Raw genomic sequence first — 24,974 nt, 5'->3', positions numbered from 1 at the left:
TATTTCTTTTACCTTCTTCATAGACCTTCATACCAAACATTTGAGTTTCTAATCTTCTGGTTGGGGTTTCTTTAAGTTCTTACAAAATTCTGTTTTTTGTCATTCATTTATTTCTCTCCACTTGTTTCCAACTAGTGTGATCCTGGAGGCTGTCTAATAGAATTGACAACACAGATGACCATTGTAATGACTGGGAAACAGATCTTTGGAAACATTAAAGAAGCCATTTATCCGTATGTATGACTGACAAGTTTTTGTGTGATTTAATTAACTATGAACAATTTTCTCATGAAGAAAATGGAAATTTTTATTATCATGGTGCCTTTGTTACAAAATATTTAATCAAAAAAAAACCCTTCATTTAAAATCAATTCTAAAGGATACTTTAAAGCAATAAAATAAATAAAAACCTTTTTATTTATTTCATTATTTATTTAAAGAAATAAATTTATTCCATTAGTATGTAAAATTATTATTTGTCAATTAAAAAAATTAAATAAAAAAACAAAGTTTTTAATTTAATTTTTTTCAATTGACAAATAATAATTTTACATACTAATGGACTACAGTGTGATGTTTTATGCACAGCACAGGGTTTTAAATGTGCATTTCTTTTGCATGAGTGAAGTTGAGGGAAAAGTAATTATCATCATCTCCCCCTAATATTTCACTGCGAAATCTAAATATTAATCATTTATAAATTATTCTGCATGTTACTTATTATTTCATGTTAAATATATTCATGTTTAATGCAATCTAGGCATAAAAATTGGTTGTGAGTAAAATGCTAGAAAACTTTCAGGTCAATGTGTGAAAGAATTGTTCTTTTATCCAAAAAGAGCAATAATGAATATATCATCAAAAGAGAAAAACAAATGGCAGTTGTTTTCAATTATTAGGTGACTATTCTCTTGGATTAAAAAAATAAAGAATCATAAAATCATGTTTCTTACATTGCAGAGTTCTTACTTAGGAAATGACAATGTCAGAGTTTAGCACCTACAGGATAAAGTAGAATAAAAGTGCCTCATTCATAAACAGAGGACTAGTCAGGTTAACTAAACTCAAAGCCAGGGACTGAGTTTTTTCTCTTATTTTTGAAGGAAGGTTGAAAATACTGTCTTCATCTCCCTCTACTCCAAGATACCCACAGTCATAGTGCCAAGTAGGATTCTATTTCATGAGCTGATGAAGGATAAATATAAACATAATTTTAAACAGTAATAGGTTTCAGCCAAGCCCTCTTCTGGATTCATAATTTGTAGCACCACATTCCTATAGAAAATAACTCAAACCTGTTATTTGCATCATAGCTCTAGATTGAGAATCCAGAGGACAGAACAGAGTTAGCTCCTGAACCAAATACAAGAGGGATTATAATATGCACAGAGGAGGATAGAGAGAGATTAGGGAATAAAAACAAGAATTTTTTAAAATACCAAATTATTAATGCTACAAATATTGTGAAGAAAATAATTTTTTAGCAAATGAGCTTAGTTTAGCTGATGGTTTTAGTTAGAAATTCCCAGCAATGCCCATAAAAGTTACATTGATTATATTAAAAACATAAAGGGAAGTGACACTGTCATTAAAAAGAATCAGAAAGTAATTGAATAAAAACTGAAATAAGAAAAACTAAATGTGAAAGGGAGTCAATTACATATAAGTGGGAAAGGATACTTTAAATAACAAATACAATAGATGTGACAATTCCAGAGTATAATTCCAGACTGAACATGATTTAAGAATAAATTACTGAATTTTACAAAGAAATTCTGACATTGTACAGTGCAAGATGAGGTTTTCAAAAAATTACAGGACTAAGTGTGTAGCTCAACAGTAGAATGCTTACCTAGCATGCATAAGGCTCTGGATCTGATCCCTGGCATGCCAAATAGCTAAAAGTATTATCTGTAGGATTAAGACGCTTTCATCTTAATCTACCAGTAGTTCCAGTAAAAGATAATTTAGGTAAGTGGTATAGGGAAAAACTCTTTGAATAAGTGGAATAAGTGTAATAGCTGAACATAATTCAAATATGAAAAAAACATGAATTTTAGAAATGCATTCTGAAAATTATTCAAGATCACTAGAATTAAATTCTCATCCAGATTTATTATAGAATATATTAGAATATTTAAAGATAGTCTTGAAATCTATTCAAAAATAAAATACTTTCAAACAAGTGTCATTACACTATCAACAGATTTCTTCTTGATAGCATTAGATGTAAAAGACAATATTTTTAAGTTTACAAGTGAAAATAATGTTCATTGTAGTTTTCTGGAACAAGGTTTGCTATTCTTTAAAATGCAGATGAAATGATGCCATTTTTAGACATATTAAAATACTAGGAGAGTTTAGCATTCATAGACCTTCATGGAAAGAACTATTAAAACATATAGATGAACAGAAAGAAACATAGAAAAAATTGGGATGCAAGAAACATTGGTTAGCACAGAAATTGTTGTTCCAAAAACTGCAATATTTTCTTTGAACCTAAAGATTTGTATGCTGAAAAATACATAATCCTGATGAAAGAAAGAAAAAATATTGTAAAAGCAGAGAAATAGCCTGTTTATGGATTCAAAGACATAACATGGTAAAAATGTCAGTACTTCCAAATTGCTATATACACTTATATTATTTTAATCAAAATATCAACAGGGGTTTTGTAAGTATAGACAAGCACATTCTAAAGTTTTTATAGAAGACCAAGAAATTAGAATAGCTAAAAAATGTGATATAGAAGAATAAAGTTGGGGGAATTATTCTACTCACTTTTTAAAAATTTGCTATAAAATTTCATTAATCAAAGCAGTGTGGAATTGGTGAAGGAATGAATCAATGGAAGAGAGCATGAATCACAAGAATAGAGATTGTAGAGTGTGCAGAAATTTTTGATCTACACAAATACAGTCATTTTATTTTTGAAGAGTTGCAAAAATTGAGTAAAGAAAGTTTTTCAGCTATGTTGAAATAATTAAGCATCTACATGCAAAATACTAAATTCCATATTAACTTTAACTTGCACTTAAAGATCAACATGCAACATATCATAGATGATAAAACGTTTTGAGAAAGCAAGGGAAGTGATTACTACAGAATTTAAGATAATCATTGCTGCTGTGGGGATTGAGGAGTTTGAATGGAGTCAAGGACAGGGAAGAGTTTCTGGAATTTCTCACAAGCTTTTTTATTGAACCTGATAGTCTCCTTTTCAGTGTGCATTTGTTTACAATTGTCTCAAAAAATCTCAATTTTTCTGTTCCCTCTCATCCTTCCTTTGTCTCTTTGTTTTTCAGTTTGTATATAAGCAATATATAAATGTTAATTTTAATCCTCAATTGCTACAATACTTCATAATGTCTTATTTATTTTTGTCAACATGGGGAAGTATAAATGATATCTCATTCTGGGTTTTTTTTTTTTTTTTTTTGCTTTTCCCCAATTAATAATATGAAAGAAATTCTTGGCCATGTGTGTTTCCTTTTCAATGAAATACTTATTTATGTTGTTTTAAATATTTTCCTACTTTTTCCCCCTAACTGATCTGTAGGAATACTTCAGAAATTCTGGTTTCTGAATTTTTAAATATTTAGTTGCCATTGTTTATTTCATTCTTTCTTGGTTAAATGTGTTGAAAATATTTTATCCTAACAAAAATTTTATCTTTTTATTTTTTAATAGTATCCATACTTTCTCAGTTTCAGCACTATTTTCAGTTAGGGCTAGATAATCCTTTGTTTTAGCAGGATATCCTTTGCATGGTAGATTTTTGTTGTTGTTGTTGCTGTTCTCGTAGATTGAATCCAGGTTGCTTTACTGCTAAACCACATCTCCAGTCCTTTTTGTTTTTTTTTTTTTATTATGAGACAAGTTTTTACTAAATTACTGAGAATCTCACTAAGTTGCTGAGTCTGGCCTCAAACTTGCAATCCTCTTGTTTTAGCCCCTCTTATCACTGGGATTACAGGATTGCAGCCTTGTGCTGGGCTTGCATCATAGAGTTTTAGAAATATCCTTGGTCTGCACCTTCTAGATGCCTTCAGGCCACCCACTCTATAGTTACAACAGACAAAATGTCTCTAGACATTGAAAAGGTGCTCTTGTCAGAAAAAAATCACTGTTGACTGGGGGTCAATGCTTTATCTGGATGAAAGCACATAATTTTATTACAGGTCAAGTAACCCTGATCCCAAATTCAAAATCTGAAAAGCTTCAAACCCTAAAGCTTTCTGAACTCTTACACGATGCCATAAGTGGAAAATCCCACACTTGACCTCATGTGAGAGTCTCAATCAAAATGCTGACTCGAATACCTGATCTATTTAGTGTTCCCCAGAAAAAATACCACCCAGCCCCCTTCAGCTGCAACATATCTTTTCCACACATTCCCAGATTTCCCTACACAAGCACACTCACAAATACTAATAAAAGCACAGATCAGTTGCCCCAACAACAGTTTCTCCATGATGCTTTACTTGAGGCCAAAGTGTATATGAATTATTCACACTACATTTTTTGCTTATTCTTTGTCCTGTGGTGTGAAGATACTCTTGGAAATTTCAGAGGACTGCAGGTTCTACCATTGGTAATAGTGTTAAGAAAAAAAGAAAGCACTTAAATTTATCTATGGCACAGAAAGTTAAGCTGTTGGAGAAAATGGAGAGCAGTGTAAGTGCAGAATATCTTTACAGACAAGTATGGTGCTGGAATGACCACCATATGACCTGGATAAACAGAGCTACAGACAGACAGACATTCAATAGGTTGCTGAAGGGGATTTAGAGAATTAATGAAAAGAAGAAAAAATCTGCAAAAAGCTAACATTTAAGATCTGTATTGTGTATTGAAAGAAAGTAACTTTCAACATCACAGTGGACACAGGCTACTTTATGGCGTGCAGATCAGGAAACAAGCAAAATTCTATCATAATGAACTAAAAATTGAAGAACATTCAGCAGGCTGTTTGTAGAAATTTAGAAAAGACACGTAAGGTTTTTTAGATTTGTAGTGATAAAGTATTCTTCTGATCTATGGTCTTCTGATTTATGTCATGCAAAAATTACTTAAGAGAGTACATAAAATCACCATCAGGCTATGTATTTTATGTATATATCAAACATTTATGAATTTTATGTTTTCAGTTGGATCCAATCCCCAAGACACCTCACTATGTACAAGTAAATATTCCAAAATCCAGAAATAATTCTGGTCCCACACATTTCAGATAAGGGATACTCAAGGCTGATAGTAGAATTTATCAGTCTTTTCTATGTTAACATTTTTGACATCTTGTTTAAAAAATTCTTCTCTAAGCCAATATTTAAAAAATGCTCTTACATAATTCTTCTAAATTTTAAAGTATATTTTAACATTATTGTTTTTTACTTTCAAATTCTTAATATGTGGAAACATTTTTTTATGTTTGATATGAGGTGAAAATCTAAATTTTTATGTATATATTTGTTTATATAAATTACATACATGTATATGTAAATTGTTATATTATTTCTTACTAAGAGACTCCTTTTTCCTATACTCCATAATCTACAATACCATTTTTGTAATACATGAAGTGCAAAACTATTTCTAGGTCACCATTCTGTTCCAGAATTTGATTACTCCTGCATTAATACTATAATCTTTTAATTAATATATGTTTATAATTGGTCTTGATATCTGAAGGGGAAGGTTTTACCAAATTAGTCCTTATCTATAGAACTGTATTAACTATCCTTCATCTTTTTGTCTATCTCTATAAAGCTTAAAAAATATATTGTTAGATTTCACATGGAACATGTTTTGGATGTTTTATAGAAATTCCATCTCAATTATTTCAATATAAATAATTGATATTTTATGAAGCAAGTCTTCTTATTCACAGAGATTTATTTTGTACTTTAATGAGTTCAGATGCAGATTTTAAACTTGTGCATAAAGGTTTTTAAATCTTTTGTCAAATCCATTTCTAGATACTTTTAATTTTAGTTGCTATTGTAAATGATATCTTCTTAAAACATATTTTCCCCTCTGTTTGGGGTATATAGGAATGAAACATATTGATAAACCTTATTACCTCTTTTAATAATTTTTGTCTAACTTCATATCGTTTTTCTATGCTGATAGTCATGTCATTGTTAATCACAACTTTCTCTTTCACTTTTCCCACATCTTATTTTACTAGCTCAGATCTACATTAGAATCTTAAATATAATCCTGCACAATCTTATTTTGTTCTTGATTCTAAAGGGAGCAATTCTCATTTTTTTCACTGTTAAGAATGATGTTTGCCTCAGGATTTTGTTAGATACTTTTGATCAGATAAGTTTTTTGTTATATATTTCAAACATCTATTAAAACCTCTGACTAGTTTTTAATAGATGTTTGAAATATATCAAATACATTTTTGCACCAGTTGAGATGATTTTATATTTTTGTACTTAAATCTGTCAATATGGTATATTTCATAGATATGTTACTTAAAAAAAAAAGCATTTGTTATCCAAAACATTGAACATTATCACAATACATTTTTATATAGTATGGAATTTATTTGGTTAAAGTTTTATAGTACTATTGCATCTATAAAAGTCTTTATATTTTCCTTCATAAACAATCTCTATTTTTCATTTCCTTGAATGTCCTTCTGAATATTGTGATAATATAAAGTTTATTAAATGGTTCTAGTGGCGATCTTCTTCACATGTTGATCAACAAATCTGTATCTGAGCAAATATATTTCCATGATCAGTTTCAGAGTGGTCTTGTTTTCTTAATCACTCCAATGAGGAAATCTTGACCTCCACATTTGTGGTGAAAAGAATAATAGATTTTGATTTAAAATTTAATTATAAACTTCTTGTTCTGTAGCCTTCAGTTATTTACTTACTGCCATTTTCCAGATTCAGCACACTAGCTCTCTGACCTCTTCCTTTTTAGCTCGCTTTCATGTATTTACTTCTGTCACTTCCAACAGCTTGGTTTTTAATTGGTGGAGACGCCGAAAAGCTCGGACCAACTCTGAGAAATTGTACAGTCGCTGGGAGCAGGATCATGACCTTGAAACTTTTGGACAACTGGGGTTATTCTATGAATACTTAGAAACAGGTAATTTCTAGCCACCATTCTGAAAGAGTTGGCTTGAATAAAATGAATGGTTTTTCAGATCTTAATATTTTTTTTCTGTCTTGTACTTAGTAGATGTTCAGTATCATTGGATAGAGGGTGAAAAGATGAGTGGATAAAAATGGATAAGTTAATTCACCATTTCTCTGTCTCACTAAACAGAACACAAATTAAAGTTTATTTTCAAAACAAATGAATCTTAGAGATATTTTTCCTGTCAATTGAGTGTTAATATTGTTGAAACAAATTAAGTCAGAATCACAGATTAACACCCTTCTCAAATTACTTCAGTGGCTATTTTTTCCTTGTTATCCTTAGTGAAAGCTCAGAGAGAAAATAAGTTGGAAAACATTTCCAGAGTCTGACATGCATTTAGTAAATATCCTTAATGTCAGACTGAGAAGAATGTAAAAGCAGTTTTGCAGGATAGATACAAACTGAACATAATAAATGCATAAAATATTCAAGCGTTGGACAGAAAAGAAATGTTGAGATATGTTAGGAAAGTTAGTGCTGGGGACTGCTCTATAATCTGCTTAGAGTATTTCACCCAAGTGACTATCCTTTTCTGGTGGAATTATAGATGACAACTTTTTTTCATTTATTTCCAAGGCTCATAAAATCATGGAGCAATGCATGAGATGACCTCAATCACCTACTCTTTATTGAGACCCATTAAGAGTCAATTTGTTCTGGAAACTTCCATTCATTATCTCTAACCTTAAAATAATTGTGCTGACTAGTCATTATTTGACATTTTACTTTTGAGAATACTGAAACTTAACCTAATTAGTTTTCTGTGAATCACAAATATTCTAGGTAAAGTTCTGAGATTTGAACCTGGAAAATTCATACTGCTTCAACTAAATGTTTTCTCTTAATTTTCTATTAGGTCAGGAAAGATAGTAGAAGAGGAGAGAGTCAATATGTATTCACTTAATAACACACCTGATTCATTATTATGAAAAAAGATGAAATACAGAAATATTCAGGACTAATTTTAAAATAGAAAACTGGTGGAAGATTCTTTATTTTTTCTTTAAATGGAAAGTCATTTCTGTATTTCTCATTATATTTTCTTCATTCATGTGAAGAAAAGTTCAGGCTGTCAGCTGCATGGGTTCCAGCATTGCTAGAATCAAAAGAGCAAAAATGAGAAGAGAAGCCCACTTGCAAAGGTATAGTTCCCCTGCTAAGTCTTAATGAGGGGAGAGAGTGAAACTCAGAAAGATACAAGGTAATACATAAGATCAGGGCTTTAGCAGATACCTTATTCCAGAAATTTTGTTGGGTATTAGAAGCATCCAGATGTCATTCATCTCAAAATGTACGTAGGATAACAAGACAGAAAAAAAAAACTCAATTATCCCAACACAAATTTAAATTCGAATACAAATTTGAAGATTAGCATAAACCTAAACTTACCATAAATAAGAGGCAGAGAACGCCAGTCGCGATGGTACATGCTTATGATCCCAGAAACTTGGGAGTCAGAGGTAGGAGAATTGCAAGTTCGAAACCAACCTCGGCAACTTAGTGAGGCCCTAAGCAACTTAGTGGGACCCGTTCTCAAAATTTAAAAAAAATTAAAATTAATTAATTAAAAGACCTGGGGATAAGGCATAGTGGCAAAGCATCCCTGAGTTTGTCCCCCATACCAAAATAAAATAAAGACAAAGAATAGATTCTTTCTTCAGACAAGCAGATCTCTAAAAAAAAAGCAAGAAAATATCTGAGCTATGCATCTAAGTTCTTTCCACTTCTAACAGATAAGTCATTCTGCCTTCTATGTGGAGGATGCAATAGGCAGAAGGAAAGAGGCCTGGTTTGTTTTACTGATATAGATCTCTTCAAATGAAAGAAGAGGCAGGAGTTTGAAAATATGTTCCTCTCTTTTCTTCTTCATGAGTTAATGGTTCTTTTTTAATCTCTACAGTTATCCAGTTTGGATTTGTCACGCTATTTGTGGCCTCTTTTCCTTTGGCCCCTCTTCTTGCCCTTCTGAATAACATCATAGAGATACGAGTGGATGCCTGGAAACTTACTACTCAGTATAGGAGACCTGTAGCTGCCAAAGCTCATAGCATAGGCGTTTGGCAAGACATACTTTATGGAATGGCCGTTGTTTCTGTTGCAACTAATGTAAGTGGACCTACTTTGGTTGAGTGACTGTGTCCTATTTTGTTTTCATAGGAATGGGGACATGTGAATGATACTTAACTCAGTCTTTAGTTATAGTGATTTCATCGTGAGAGTAGGCCAAGAAGATAAAATATCCTAATTGTACATTGCATATTTACCCATAATATATTTGAAAACTGAAGGTGATACTAACATAATCAAAGAAAAAAATCTAACCACTTAATTTTTATTCTTCTAAGTAAGCTTTGTATAATAGGAAATAATGATGAAATTATAGACAGAACAAAATTAAAAGGAGAACATATAGGAACGAATTAAAATCACACTGACAGTGAAAAATTTCATACCTATACATGTTTTTTTAATTTAACTTTTTATATTTTTTAGATTTTGATGGACCTTTATTTTATTCATTTATTTATATGCAATGCTGAGAATCAAACCCAGTTCTTCACACATGCTATGCAAGCTCTCTACCACTGAGCCACAACCCTAACCCCATGTTTATATTTTTTAAAAAGGAAAACATGAGTTGAGCATTTGACTTAAGATACTAAAGGAAATTTATGAAACACATCAGTAGAAGATATGTAAAAAAAGAATAAGTAAAAAAAATCATAAATAACCAAATTAGAAAACAAACAAAAGTAACATAATTGCTAATTAAATCAAGAACTGTTTTGTTGGAAAGAAATAAAAAAACAAAATTCTGAAAAAAAATATGAGAGACTGCTATGTAGCCATTTATTCTAAAAAAATGTATTTGAAACTAACAGTTTCTTAAGAAATAAAAATATGTCAGATTTATTCAACAAGTGATAGAAAACCTAAATAGATTAGTAGCCAAAAAGTAATAACCATGACTTTAAAAAAAATCTGATAAAAATGAAGATGCCATAGCCAGATGGATTTAAATTGACTCATCTGTTCTAAAGAAAACATGCTATTTGTATAATTCCAACACTTCATGAAAGAATTGAACACTAACATCCACATGAAATTGAATGCTGAGATTAATTGTACTGAGCAATTAAGTATGGTTAATCAGCATCTAGTCTTCTATCTTTCCATTTCCTCCTTATCTTCCTCCTGTAAAAATACACACACACACACACACACACACACACACACACACAGCTAGATTATGGAGCTGTTCTAATCATGAGAATTTGGGTTAAGGACAGTAGTGAAAGGAAACAATCAGAAAAGTAAAAAGGAGCAAGGCATGGGGGGAAGTTCATGCTTCGTGGAGACAGATACATTTGGTTTAGTTCTCATTTCAGCAGCTTTGTAGTTTGTAAAATCTTGGAATAGTCATCTCTCACTATAAATAAGCTATTTCATGTTTTAAACCAAAGACTGGCATATGAGTAGAATGATTTACAATAATGTTTTAATCATTTTTCATCCATGTCTCTTGGGTACTGAGAAATATACAGATAGTACATTTGAAAAATAAGATTGACAGCTCACTATCTTTCTCTTGCTTTGTCCTTCAGGCTTTTATTGTCGCGTTTACATCAGACATCATCCCCCGTTTAGTGTACTACTACGCCTATTCAACAAATATCACGCATCCTTTGAAAGGATATGTCAATAACAGTCTGTCGGTATTCCTGATAGCTGATTTTCCAAACCACACTGCACCTTCGGAAAAACGAGAGTTCACCACTTGCAGGTTTCTTTTTGTCTAGGTTTTAATTTTTCCCTTTAACTGTATTTCTTACATTATCCATTTCTTTCTTGTCTTACAATGTAAAGGATTTACTGGAGTCAACAAAAACCTTTGATAAATAATGCATGCTAATTCTACAATTCACACATTATCTGATTCCAATTTGGGAAAATAGAATGAGTAAAAACAATATATTATGGGTAAATATCATGTTGATATCAGATAGTTTCTTATTTTGGATAAGGATAGTAGAACTGTAAAAGAAAATAATCAGAAAAGTAAGAAGAACAAAGTGTGGGTGAAAAGAACATGCATGCTTGGTGGGAGACAAATGCATTTAGGTTTGAGTCACATCTCAGCCACTTTGCAGTTATAAAATCTTGGAATACTAATCCCTCACTATAAATCAGCTTTTTTTGTGGCTTAGACCCAATATTGGTGTATTATTTTCAAAATTAATGCTCACCAACAAATGTCCTTAGTCTCAATGTGTAATATCTGTCTGTCACGCGGCATGATCATATTTATGTGTGCATTTAACTTTCTTGAATTTATCTATGTGTCCTCAGAAAAAAAGGTAGAATTAGAAAGAAATAACATAATAATGTGAGAGTCTTCCCATTTAAGGGATTTTCTGTGTAGGGAGTGTGAAATGGGATATGAACTATTTTTTTCCACATTCAGTAAGTCATACACTGTGAGGATCTTTATATTATTTGAATTTAAAGATAGTATTAGTTAGGTGGATAGGTAGGTAGGTGGGTAGGTAGATACCCATACACATCAAGATACCTTAACCTAATTTAAGCCTTAAACCACTGCCTCCTTTGGGATTCCAACAAAGAATGAGAAGAATGTTGCAAGGCAAAAAGACAGAAACACGTAATATTCCATACTTAGACATAAAGGAATCATAGTATAATGTTTAAGAACATGGGCACTGTGTTTTGTTTCATCACTTTCTAGCATCAGAAGAAATGTTATCCCATATCTAGTGACTTTTGTAGAAGAGAATGAGCTCACAGAGTTGAACATTAAGAAAAGTCCAGAAATTTAGTAAGAAACAATGATTGATGCTGTGTCATTACATGTAAGAGAAAACAGTTTCAAGAAAACAGAAATGGTCAACAATCTCAAATCCTATTATTCAAAGGTTAAACAAAATGAAGATTAAACTGTTCTTTTAATTTAGTAACAGAATACAAGCAGTTTTGGTGGAGAGAGGGATAGAACTAAGTGGTGATGAGTAGGAAGAGAGAAAAATGGAGACAGCAGAGTTTGGTAACTGGAAGTTTGTCTTGAGGACATGAGAGATGTTTCAATTGTATGTTTCCTTTAGAGATCTTCTGCATATAAATAGCATGCAGCCATGGTTTTATATAAACAAGAAAATGTTTTATATTAACAAAAAATAAAGTATTTGTTTTATCATCCTATGACCTGACTTTTGAGGTCAATGAACAGGGTAATAAGAGCTCATGCCAAGTCTCTATAGTTGAAATTATACTTAATTTTTTTGCTTTTATTTCTATTTTTTCAGGTACAGAGATTATAGAAACCCTCCCGAAGATAAGGATAAATACATTCATAATATGCAATTCTGGCATGTCCTTGCTGCTAGGATGACCTTCATTATAGTTATGGAAGTAAGCTGTTCTTAACTTTCCTTCCAGTTACTCTTTCCTCTCACTTTAGGTAGCTATTTCGAAAGGTACCTGCTCATCAGAAAGTTAGAATTACCTCTTTTTAAATAATTGATTCAAAATGAATTCTAATATTTTATATAACTAAAAAGAATCAATTAAAAGGATTGATTGTGCATGAAGTAGAGTCACACCATTCATGTAATCATGAATGTACCTAGGGTAATGATGAACATCTCATTAGCTTTATCTCAATAAGTTATTTTGAAGGAAATATTTCTTGTCATAAGAGGCAGTTTAGGAATGTTTTCAATGCAGATGAGTTGCCCGCTATTTACTTACTCATGTCAAAGAGACCATGGTGACAGAAAAGGTAACGAAAAATGTCACCACATTTCCCTGAGATGAGAGAACGAAAGTGGTGCACTGATTTTATAGATTTTAGTTATTATATTCTGGTTCCAGAGGCAATTTTAAGTCACAACAATCTCATAAATTGTACTTATTCACCTTGACAAATAAATTGATGCCCTCCTGAAATAGGTGGTTGATTTAAGGTAAATCAAGTAAATTTTAGAGGTAGGCTTCTGATACCACCAGTTATCGGTGACAAGTCCTGCTGCCTCACACACTGAAGTATAACATTAGAGAAGCATGCTGAGGCAAGCATATAAAGCAGAGTTTATTTGTTTATTTATTTTCTGTGCCTATTTCTATGCTCTTTATTGTATCCCATTGGTGAATTAGTATATTTCTCATGGTTGTGGTGCTATTGTAAGGTCAATTTTCTTTGATTTTATTTTCCAATAGATTGTTCTTTATTTTATTAGTTCTAATAAGTTACTCATGACAGCAGAAAGCTCTTTGATTCATTGTACAGAAATGAAGCAGAAGTTTTTACTTCTCTGGTTGTTCATGAAGTAGAGTCACACCATTCATGTAATCATGAATGTACCTAGGGTAATGATATCCATCTCATTTCACCATCTTTCCTATTCCCATGCTCCCTTTACCCCATCCCTTTTGTTCCATCCAAAGTTCCTCCACTCATCCCATGCCCTCCCTTATTATGGATTAGCATCCACTTATCAGAGAAAACATTCAACTCCTGGTTTTGGGGGATTAGCTTACTTCACTAAGCATGATATTCTCCAACTCCATGCATTTACCTGCAAATGCCATAATTTTATTCTATTTTAATGTTGAGTAATATTCCATTGCATATATATGCCTCATTTTCTTTATCCATTGATCTTTTGAAGGGAATCTAGGTTGCTGTCACAGTTTAGTTATTTTGAATTGTGCTGCTATAATATTTAAGTGGCTGCATCACTGTAGTATACTCTTTTTAGGTCCTTTGGGTATAGATCAAGGAGTGGGATAGCTGGGTTCCATTTTAAGTTTTCTAAGGACTCTCCATATTGATTTCCAGATTGGTTGCACCAATTTGCAGTCCCATCAGCAATATATGAGTGTGTCTTTTTCCCCACATTCTCACCAATACTTATTGTTGCTTATATTCTTGATAACTGCCATTCTGACTGACTAGAATAAAGGTAGTTTTGATTTGCATTTCTCTAATTACTAGAGATTTTTAATATTTTTTCATGTATTTGTTGATTGGTTGTTTATCTTCTCCTGAGAAGTGTCCATTCAGCTCCTTTGCCCATTTATTGATTGGGTTGTTTGTTTTTCTGGTGTTAAGTTTTTTGAGTTCTTTATATATGATGCTGGAGATTAGTGCTCTATCACATGTGCCAACATTTGCTTCCAAAAAGTAGAGTCTCTCTTTACCTCATTGACTGATTTTTTTTTTTTTTTGCTGACAAGAAAATTTTTAGTTTGAATCCATCCCATTTATTGATTCTTGATTTTATTTCTTATGCTTTAGGAGTCTTGTTAAGGAAGACTAATCCAACATGATGAGGATTTGGGCCTGCTTTTTCTTCCATTAGGTATAGTGTCTCTGGTCTAATTCCTAGGTATTTGATCCACTTGTGAGTTGAGTTATGTACATGGTGAGAGATAGGGGTTTAGCTTCATTTTGCTGCATATGGATTTCCAGTTTTCCCAGCACCATTTGTTGAAGAGCCTATCTTTTCTCCAATGTATGTTTTTGGCACCTTTGTCTATATGAAATAATTATATTTACGTGAGTTTGTCTCTGTGTCTTCTGTACTATTGGTCTACATGTCTACTTTGGTGCCAATACCAGGCTACTTTGTCACTATAGTTTTATAATATAGTTTAAGGTCTGGTGTTGTGATGCCTCCTAATTCACTCTTCTTGTTAAGGATTGCTTTGGCTATTCTGGGTCTTCTCATTAAAGGGATGAAAATAGGAAAAGAAGAACTCAGACTATCATTATTTTCTGATGACATGATTCTATACTTAAGGGATCCCAAAAATTCCACCAGAAATGTTCTAAAATTAATAAATGAATTCAGCAAATAGCAGGACATAATAGCATAATACCCCTAAATCAAATGCATTTCTATACATCAGTGACGAATCCTCTGAAATAGAAATTAGGAAAACTACCCCTCAGAATACCCTCAAAAATGATAATAATACTTGGGAATCAATTTAACAAAAGAGGTGAAGGACCTCTACAAGGAAAACTACAGAACACTAAAAGAAATTGAAGAAGAAATTGAACAAGGCCTTAGAAAGAAAGGAATTGAAAGAAAATTGAAGAAGGCCTTAGAAGATGGAAAGATCTCCCATGCTCTTAGATAGGCAGAATTAACATTGTCAAAATGGCCATACTACTAAAAGTGCTATACAGATTCAATGAAGTTCCTATTAAAATCTCACTAACATTCCTTATAGAACTAGAAAAAGCAACCATGAAATTCATTTGGAAAAATAAGAGATGCAGGGTTTATTTAAAAAGGGGTAATACAGACTTCTCCCAGTAGGGAGAAGGGGGCCATAGCTGGTGTCCTATTATCCTTAGAAGTGAGAGTGTTTTGCCTCTTTTATATATTCTATATATTTTTCTTTGTTCTCCTCTCTCTTCCTCATTATTTCTCTCTTCTTCCTGCATATGTGACTAGGCCTAGGAGATGTTCCAGTGGAATGGCCAAAAGGTGAGAAGCAGATGGGCTGGAGGGGCCCACGTGAAATGATTTGGGCAGGAAGAGGGAGGGCCCAGGTGCATTAATTAACAACTTTTACAATTCCCTATAGGGAGGGAAAATTCCTGGTATAGGTTACCTTAGCAACAGGTTGGAGCAGGAGCAGATTATCTTGATAAGAGTTGAGAAAGGACTGTGAGGACATTACTTCCCAGACCGAAATTTGCCTCCATTCTGTTCATCCAACCCGATATATCTGTCTATACTGAATTCTTGTCTTTAATTCTGGCTTCATTCTCCTCTCTAATTTTAAGAACTCCTTACAACTATAAGGAGAAGGGGTGACAACTTCTCTTACGGCTTCGAGCTGAGAGGAGGTGACATGGAGTGGGGAAAGCTGTTTGGGGTTTCCTTTTTAGAAATTACGTCAGTCCCTCTCAGCTCGAAGCTGTTGGGAATAGGTTATAGAGTTATCTGGGGATGGGTACTTCTATGAGAGAGAGAAACAAAAAGACATGAGTACTGAAATGAGATTAATGCAAAATAAATGCTGCAGCATCTGGAACATGTCAGTGAATATCATGAAGATGAAAGAAGTCAATAAAATTGTCCCTTTATCCTTTAACGAGGCTGGAGAGGGCAAGGCCTTTATTTGGGAATATAAATCTTTAACATTGTCAGAGTTATCAGGAATGTACACACACACTTTTAATGTCACAGATGTCTGTCTCCATAAGGTGTAGTTAAGCTATTTAACGTCATCTGATTTTGTAAAATATCTTTTTACTGGTGTGACCTGTTATTTAGTAAAGATCTTTTTATTTTGGTACTTCAGGCTAGATAATCATACTAATCATACTAGCAAACACTGAGCCTACCCATGTAGAGGTTAGGAAAATCTATAGGCCTTAAACTGACTAAAAACTTCTGACTCTGGCAGTTTTTCTTGATAGTTACCAGGTATTCCTGCCTAAGAATCTGTCTTTTGTAGCCTCCAGTCTTATTTATTCTTAGGGGCTAACACAATTGTATATCTTAAGTTACAGTTAACTATTGCTTCTTCTTTTATATGCTCAGGAATTACTTTGGTTTTGTTTTAACTGCTTTGGCTAAGTGTTTAAGATCAAGCTGGTCAAATGGACTTCATTCAGATCTATTGTTGGGTCAGCTGAGTTCTCATGGGAGTCAGTCTTCAGGAACTTAAGAGCAGCTTCTTAGCTCTTTAGTGCCATTTGCTTGGAAGCATCAGGGATATCTCACTTCTCCAATGACTCCACTCTTGCAAGTGCACTGATTGGCTTTCCTTTGCAAAGCTCTTTAGAGAAGTTCCCTTATTCCCTGGGTTTAGGCGGACTTAGAGGGCAAGAGCCAGATGATGGTTTTCATGGCCCTTTTGTTTTAAATTCAGTCTTTAATTCTTGATCTTAAACATCCAGCAAGCCAGTCTCTCCAGTCTCACATATCTCTCACCATTCATTATATTATGGATCCTCTTTTGTGGAATATCTAATGTATTTACAGAGACAAGACATGCATGAAAAGATAACCAATACAGAGGGAGTATTTGATGTGTTACAAATGCTAAGTTTGATTGCTACAAATCATAAGGAAGGCCATTAAGGAAGAAGGAAAACAAAGTTAGGCACCTTTTACCCTGCAGAAAACGCCAGAATAAACAACTCTGACACATAGACATTCAATTCCATTCAGGTTCTTTTGAATTTGTTTTTATTATCATCAAGGTTATACATGGAAGTTTAAAAATGAAATAGTTTGACATGGCCATAAAGGAGCCTTCTCACGCATTTCTCCTCATCCTCATCTTAATCTCCAAAGGCAAATATTTTAGCTTCTTAAACCCACTTTTCTGATATCATACCTCTGGCAAAACAACATCCCTATGCAAAGAGTTTTGAATACGAAATTGTAGATTAGTGACAATAGTCAAGTTCTAAAATTGTGACTTTAGAAATAATAGTCACATCTGCTTCATGGATTATATTCTGAATACATTGATTTTACTGTAATTTTGCTGTCCCTCTTTCATACTCTATTTTTCCCTCCCCACTTACTTCTTCATTAATTTATTACTCTTTTATTTCTACATTTTTCATCAGAAGATCACCTTTCTATCCAGTAAATGGTATTGGGAATCCTTTTTGGTTTGCTAGTTTAATTTGTTGAAGCACATCTTCCAGTAACTTTCTCAGTTTGGGATGGTCAACTTTTGATATCTTGAATATTCCATAAAGGCTTTTTGTTCACAAATGATTATTTGTTACAGAATTCAAGATTGAATGTTATGTTCCTTATTGTTCCATCAGCTTTATGTATTCTTGAAATGTTTTAAGACTTTTCTTCATCTTTCAGCTTTCAGGGTTGTTTTGAAATTAAATGTCATTCTTATTTCCTACTCTTTGTTTATGGTCTCCTTTGAAGCTCAATAAGCTTTAGAAATTTTCTCAGTAACCCCTACTTCTGTAATTTTTTATAACAGTTCCTCACTATTTAACAACGTAGTCATTGTGGACACTTAGATCTGAAAACATACTTACCTCTCAAGTTGAGAGCATTTACTTGTATCATTTCCTTAATAATTGTTTCTTTTTGCTGTTGTTGTTGTACCTCTCTGTTTCTAATTTATTATTCAGGTAAATAATTCATATTTTCAAATTCTAATAACCATTTATTTTCTCTTTTATAATGTGATAGATTGATACCTTTGTTTTTTATTCTACTATTCTTTTGCTCCTTTTTGCTTTTATTTCCTGTTTGTATATTTCTCTCTTTTTCTTTCACGTTAGAGACTTACCTAGTTGGTAGTTTTGCTCATGCTTAAGAAAGAAGCAATTAAAAGGTGATTCTAAACTTTATAAGCCTACAGTTGGATTGCACTTGAGAGATTTCACTGTAGAGTGTAAAGGGAGTAAATAAAAAATTTCATTGGAAAACCACAAAATTTTGGTAAATGCAGTTGTACTTTCATCAGTGGGTTATTTTACCCATGGGGAAAAATCCTCCAACTTCTTGTTCATGGAGAATTTCATGGTTGCCTGTGTACTGAGAGCTGAGCAAGGCAAGTGAACCTGGGGTCTCTTAGTGTATTATGCTGCACTTCCTTTTCATAAACTTTTGTTTTCAGTATGTACCACAATGCCATCCTTGGCTATGTCTGCCGCAGTCTGGCTGGGCACAATTCAGGAGCCACTTGTCAAAAGAAACTAACTTTATTTTTAGAACTACAAACGCCAAGCAAAACAGCTCCTCAGGAAAAAAACCCTCAGAGCCCAACTGCCACCACGGGCTTCCACAAGCCTCTCCCCCACACCAACCTCACCACCTCCCACAATCCTCCTGCTCTTGAGGCTGATTGGCTGGGTCGTGTGGGTGGAGCCAAAGAAGTCCCCCAATGAGCAGCTCCGTGGTCTGAAAGGGCAGGGAAACAGCCCAATGAGCAGCTCGGTGGAGGAGCCAATCAGCTAGATGTTGCTGGGGCCGCTGTGAGCCAATCATCAGCCGGCAGCTGGAAGTTTGCTGGGGCTCCTTTGGCTGTGGCTCTCAACATATGTCGATGTCTCTAAATCCACAGCTGTCTTGTGTAAAAGTGAACTATTCAGCTGCTACATGGGTGGAGTATGGAGAGAAAGAGAGAGAGAGCGCGAGAGAGAGAGAGAGAGAGAGAGAGAGAGAGAGAGAGAGAGAGAGAGAGAGAGAGAGAGAGAGAAGGTCTGAATGTTCTGCTGGCATCTTGCAAAAATTTTTAATTTTTTTTTTTTTTGTACCAGGATGGAAGCCAATGGTACTTTACCAGTAAGCCACAATCCCAGCCCTTTTTATACTTTATTTAGAGACAGGTTCTCACTGAGTTGATTTAGGAACTCACTGAATTGCTGAGGCTGGTTCTAAACTGGTGATCCTCCTGCCTCAGCCTCCTAATCTGCTGGGATTGCAGGCTTGAATCAATGCTCCCAGCTTTAATTAATACTCTTGTTTTCAAGTTCAACCTATATAATGATTTCTTTCCTGAACTTTTCTGAAGATCTAAAACAAAATTGCTTGTGTCTTTTCAGTGTCCACTCTCAACCACCACATCACCAAGTTTAAATGTTTCCTTTATACTTGAAACTAATTCTTTCACAAATATTTACTAGCTCATCAGGAATAAACAGAAATAAAATGTATATTCAGTAATTAAACTCAATTGATTTTTCTCTAATAATGTATTTAAATTATATACTTGTTAAATGCCAGTGTATGGATGATGATAGAAGGAAAGGGTTCTTGGTAGTCCAAGAACTTCAAGCTTCATGCATTTCATTGAATGAGTGAGATTATTTATAAGGATTTCCCGCCAGATGGTTAACAATTCTAACAGTATCTTTGTTTTCCCTTTATATTTTTTCTAGCACGTTGTGTTCTTGGTTAAATTTTTGTTGGCCTGGATGATTCCTGATGTTCCAAAAGATGTTGAGGAGAGACTCAAACGAGAAAAGTTAATGACTGTCAAGATTCTCCATGACTTTGAGCTCAAGAAATTAAAAGAGAACTTGGGAATTAATTCAGATCTATTTTCCAAGCAAGTCATGATGGAAGAAAGCAAAGTACAGCTGGCTAAATCAACAATCTAATCAGCATAATGAAAAAGCAGCTGGTTACCTGTCTCACTTCAATTTTTTTCTCTGGGTTTAGGGCCAGAGGCCAAAAGCCATGTGTCAATTTTACTCCTTTTTTTTTTAACTCAATTTTATATACTTTCATAAGAGGCCAACTTTGTGATATTGTTCGCATAATCCTCTGGGCCCTTCCCAGATATTGTTTTCTGGGGTCCTATAAATGATTGTTGAAAGCACATGTAGAATCAGATTATGGGAAATCATGGTGTTTTGCAGTTCAGAATGAAACACTGGACTGGGGCTGTCCCTTCTCCTTGCAGTGCATCTGCACATTTTTATGGTCTTCTTTTGGGTTGCTTATATCTCCTCCCCATCAAGAAAAGTGTTACATAAAGAAAGGGAGCAGAGAGACCTCCTGAGTCGCATAAATCCTGCCATTTTAAATTCTGCAAGTGAAACACCAAAATCAGATGACATAATAAAACTCACATATTAAAGAATATTGGTTAAATATCATAGCAGGAGTTTGTTCCTGAAATTGTCCAATACAAGTTAAACTCCATCATACTCCCAGATACTTCTTCCAGGCAAATGCAGAATTCATTTTTTTTTCTAAAGACTAAATGTTTGAGTTTCAACAGAGACTAACAACAAGTTACTTAATGATAATACTTTGATAACTATAATTTCTAGACTGTGGATTGTCCTATCTGGAAAACCACATTACAAAGTTGTTAGGTCTTCAAGTGAGTGAAAGAAAGGTATTGGAGAAAATTACCTGTGTTTTCTTAGCAGTTAAAGAATACATATTTATATATTCACTTCAATCTAGAAAATTGTTAAAGTTTTTTAAATTGCTTTTCTTCTGGAATGCCTGTTTTGCATCATGAAGCCTTTTTGAGCACAAGTTATTTGTATAAGCTAAGTAAAGTTATTTATGAAATGCGGTCTATTTGCTTAAAGGAATTTTAACTCTTAATAAGTTTACAGCATTTTCATATCGGTGTATCACTGTACACAATGCCCAGTGCCTTGTTCCTATGCCTTTGACACATGAGAGATCATATTATTGGCTGTTGATTTGACACAATATATCAAATGTAAATTTGTCTTAGAGAAATGACCAAAAAGTTTAACACCAAGGGAAAAATCAACAAAGTAAAAATAATGTGATGGACTTGATAGTCAAGTGAACAATATTTGTCAAATTATTCCTCTCAAATTTAGACCTGTGTACGTGTACAACAATTTTAGCTCTTATTCTTTTTAACAAAGTATTATATTTGTGTGTTACAACTAGAGAGAAAAAGAGATGCAGTCCGATTATATACCATATGATTCTCTAGTTTCAAATTACAGGTCAGTTCCAAAGGAATAGTGTTTATCACACACAAAGAAACTGTATCACAAGGTTTTTTAAAGTAGTATTTCTTAATCTAATGTAAATGAATTTTATAGCATTAATAATATTAAATATATGACAGATGAACAATATTAACTACTGATTAATATTAAGCATTTAAAACTGGGGATTATGCATTCTATAAAACTGTAAGGCCATTACCCCAGTATTGGAAGAACCAATTTGTCATCCATATTTCATGAACATTTTTGGGTAACTTGAAATGAACTCATAATTGAAAGATGATTATATATGTGGAGGAGATATATTTCATGCTTGAGAAAACCAGTCAGGGTTACCATGAAATAAGCCCCAGACACAATAATATTATTACCTCGTCAAATCAAACTGCATTATTACAATGAACATTGTACACAAGTTCATATTGTTTCCTTCCTGGGTGCTGATGAAAATAAGGAAGAGCATGGACTTTAATTTCTTGGATATACAATTTTATTATTTTATTTTTATGGCTTATTTAGAAGAGCGAGATAGTAAGATAAAGACAAATTTAACTCATAAAGTTACCTGTCCACTACAGCTTTAAAACAAATGTACCCGAGTGTTGGGTTAATAGAGAATATACGAATAAACCAGCAAAAGAGGAAATTGTTTTTAAGATAATTAATTCTTATGATTGATGGTACTTTCCTTTTAAAATATATTGATGTATTCTTTGTATTCGCCTTGTGATTTCTTACTGAGAAGTTTCTTCTTGTTTTAGAGATTTTAAAATTAAATATTGGTATCACTTTCCTCATAGTTTGCTAACGAAAATCAGAAGCCAAATGTATTCAAATATTTGTTTCATCTAACCAAATCCATTGGTTTTTATTGGAGGGCTGGATTAAGAGCACCTGAACACCAAGTATAACTTCATGGTTATTAGCATTCGAGTTGTTTTTGTCCCTTAATCAAATTGAGATCACTTTTTCTTTTCAGAAATGTTCCAGGGAACATTTGAGATCTTATGTGAAATAAAATGTTTTAGCCAAAAAAAGAAAACAATAACACATAACTCTTTTCAAATGTTCTCTGTCAGTCTTACCTTCATCAGTTTTTATTTGCATACAATAAACTGAATCCTTTAAAATATTTATTTTAGATGAATCTATCAAAAAGGAAGGGTCCTAATTAAATGCTCTCTTAAGTTTGCTACATCTCATGGATGTTCCTGGCTTTAACATTCTTCTTTTAAGCCAAACTATTAAGCAACTTCTCCAGAGAAGATGAGGAAAAAGAAGCAGAGCAAAGGAGGAGGAAGAAGAACGTATTTATTCCTTTGGATCCTGCTTGTGTTCCTTTAGGAGAGAGAGGTACTGTGCAGATGCATGGCCACTGTGGGTGGAAAGAAGCACCTCTCTCCCATGCCATCTTATAAAAGTAGGAGAAAAATTGGAGAAACTTCAAGGAGACAACTATTATGTGTCAAAAGTAAAAGTTGGTTCCAAAATAATTGCAGGCCCTATCAGAGTAGCTATGGATCTCTGGGAACTTACTCCCTTTGAGGGTGAGGAACTTATACTGCCCATTCATAAAGGGAATCTATTGTTTTGAAAGAACCTCTCAGGCTGGTCATGGTGGCACACACCTGAAATCCCAGTAGCTCTGGAGACTGAGGCATGAGGATGGTAAGTCCAAAGCCAGCCTCAGCAACTTAGTGAGGCCCTAAGAAATTTTACAAGACCCTGTTTCAAAATAACAAAAAGGTCTGGGGATGTGGCTTGGTAGTTGAGAGCCCCTGGATTCAATCTTCAGTACCAAAAAAAAAAAAGAAAGAAAGAAAATAGAACCTGTCTCATCTGTGTTTTATGTCAGGAATAGGGAATAGCTCTTATGTAATTGAAGATTATAAAGGAATGGCCTTACAGAAGACCATTGGCTGGACTGGAAGTATGCCATGAAGAATCCTGTGACTATTGTGATGCTCTTTTTCTATACACATTTTTTACTGTTCAATTTTCTGTGAAATGATTTTTAAGCATAACTATTCCAGTATTATGTAAAAAATGATAAGAATGTTCAAAAGTAACATGTAGTGTGGCTTAATTTGTGTGAGATGCATGCTTCCAGTCCCCAAAAATGTTTGACTAGATTTCTCTGTTTGTGTGAGGTTGTATGCACTGGGACTAATCCAGAAAATAAGTGCTCCTTTTTGTTTTCTCTCTTTCTTCTTTCAGGAAGAGGATACACATGTATGCAAAAAAATTCTCTTAAGTAATATGTACATAAATTTCAAGAGACTTAAACTTGCTCAGTGAATAAAGTGATATTCAAACAAACTTTTGACATAATCTTAAATTTATTTTTCAAGTAAAACTCAGATATACTTTTTCTGAGGTTGAGTGCTTTTAAGAGAGATTTTTGACCCAAGTTATTGTTTAGAGATATTTAAATGCACACATACATCATGGTTCATTCAGGAAATACATTTTTTACTCACACAGAGAGCAGATCCTTTAAGTAAGAAGCTAGAAGGTCTAGAAAAATGGGAGAATGTGGTAGTTCCTATTTCACTGTCTCTTTAGTTTTTCTACTTTGGAAAATGATAAAGGTGAACAGAAAGATCCACAAGGAAAAACAATGTGTTGAAATACTTTCCATTAAACTGTACAATATTTTTGGGACCACATAATTAAATTTTCTTCTAAATTTCAGTTCATTTTCTCTTTTGATGCAAGGTATTTCAAAATTTTATCACATAATGTTCCTAGTTATATTTTAATTATCTCTTCTAATTTCATTTTACTATGTGAAAATAAACCTATCTGGTTGATTTCTGTCTTAAAATTTATTGGTTTTGGCTTTTTTTATGATCTGGTATTTGATCAGATTTTTTAAATGTTTGTGATTGAAAAGAATGAAAATTCTATTATTCAGTTATTAATTTAAGAAGGTAAATTAAACCTATTTTACTAATCATACAGTTCAAATGGCCAAGTAAACTTTCTAATTTTCATTTTTGATCTCCATGGCAGTATCTACTATGTCAAATTAGTGAAGCTGGAGCTTTATTTTTATGAATTTGTTTCCTTATACGATGTCAGATAGTCTTAGCCAAAGAGGCAGACAGAAATCAAGCAACATGAGACAGGGAAAGTACCTAGGATACCAGATGACCCCCCAGTAGTTTATGGTGGTTGATAACATGCTGAGAAACCATGTAGTTTAGCAGGTATACTCCTTGTGGCTTAAACCAATCAGTTCAAAGGAATCCCGTTCTTGTACTAACTAATCACCCTTACCCAACTTGTTCCTGCTAGTGAATGTGATAATCAATGTTAAGAG

General features: G+C 33.3%; 1 protein-coding gene across 6 annotated transcripts in view; it reads left to right on the top strand.

The window, feature by feature from the left end:
- Ano5 (anoctamin 5) overlaps window positions 1-23,968 on the top strand; it is an 86,612-nt gene extending 62,644 nt beyond the window's left edge. For 5 of the 6 annotated variants that reach the window (XM_078046340.1, XM_040284600.2, XM_078046342.1 and 2 more), the window contains 6 exons: window positions 136-233; window positions 6,983-7,113; window positions 9,068-9,273; window positions 10,773-10,951; window positions 12,489-12,594; window positions 20,078-23,968. In XM_078046340.1, coding sequence (XP_077902466.1) covers window positions 136-233; window positions 6,983-7,113; window positions 9,068-9,273; window positions 10,773-10,951; window positions 12,489-12,594; window positions 20,078-20,299 — 942 coding nt within the window. In that variant the 3' untranslated portion in view covers window positions 20,300-23,968. The remainder of the gene's footprint in view (window positions 1-135; window positions 234-6,982; window positions 7,114-9,067; window positions 9,274-10,772; window positions 10,952-12,488; window positions 12,595-20,077) is intronic. The other variant, XR_002485155.3, reaches the window with a different exon arrangement.
- The last annotated feature ends 1,006 nt before the right edge of the window (window positions 23,969-24,974 follow it).

This window comes from Ictidomys tridecemlineatus, chromosome 4, assembly GCF_052094955.1.
Source record: "Ictidomys tridecemlineatus isolate mIctTri1 chromosome 4, mIctTri1.hap1, whole genome shotgun sequence".
NCBI lineage: Eukaryota > Metazoa > Chordata > Mammalia > Rodentia > Sciuridae > Ictidomys > Ictidomys tridecemlineatus.
The sequence above is the reverse complement of the archived record's forward strand: the minus strand, read 5'-3'. Positions and strand labels throughout refer to the sequence as shown.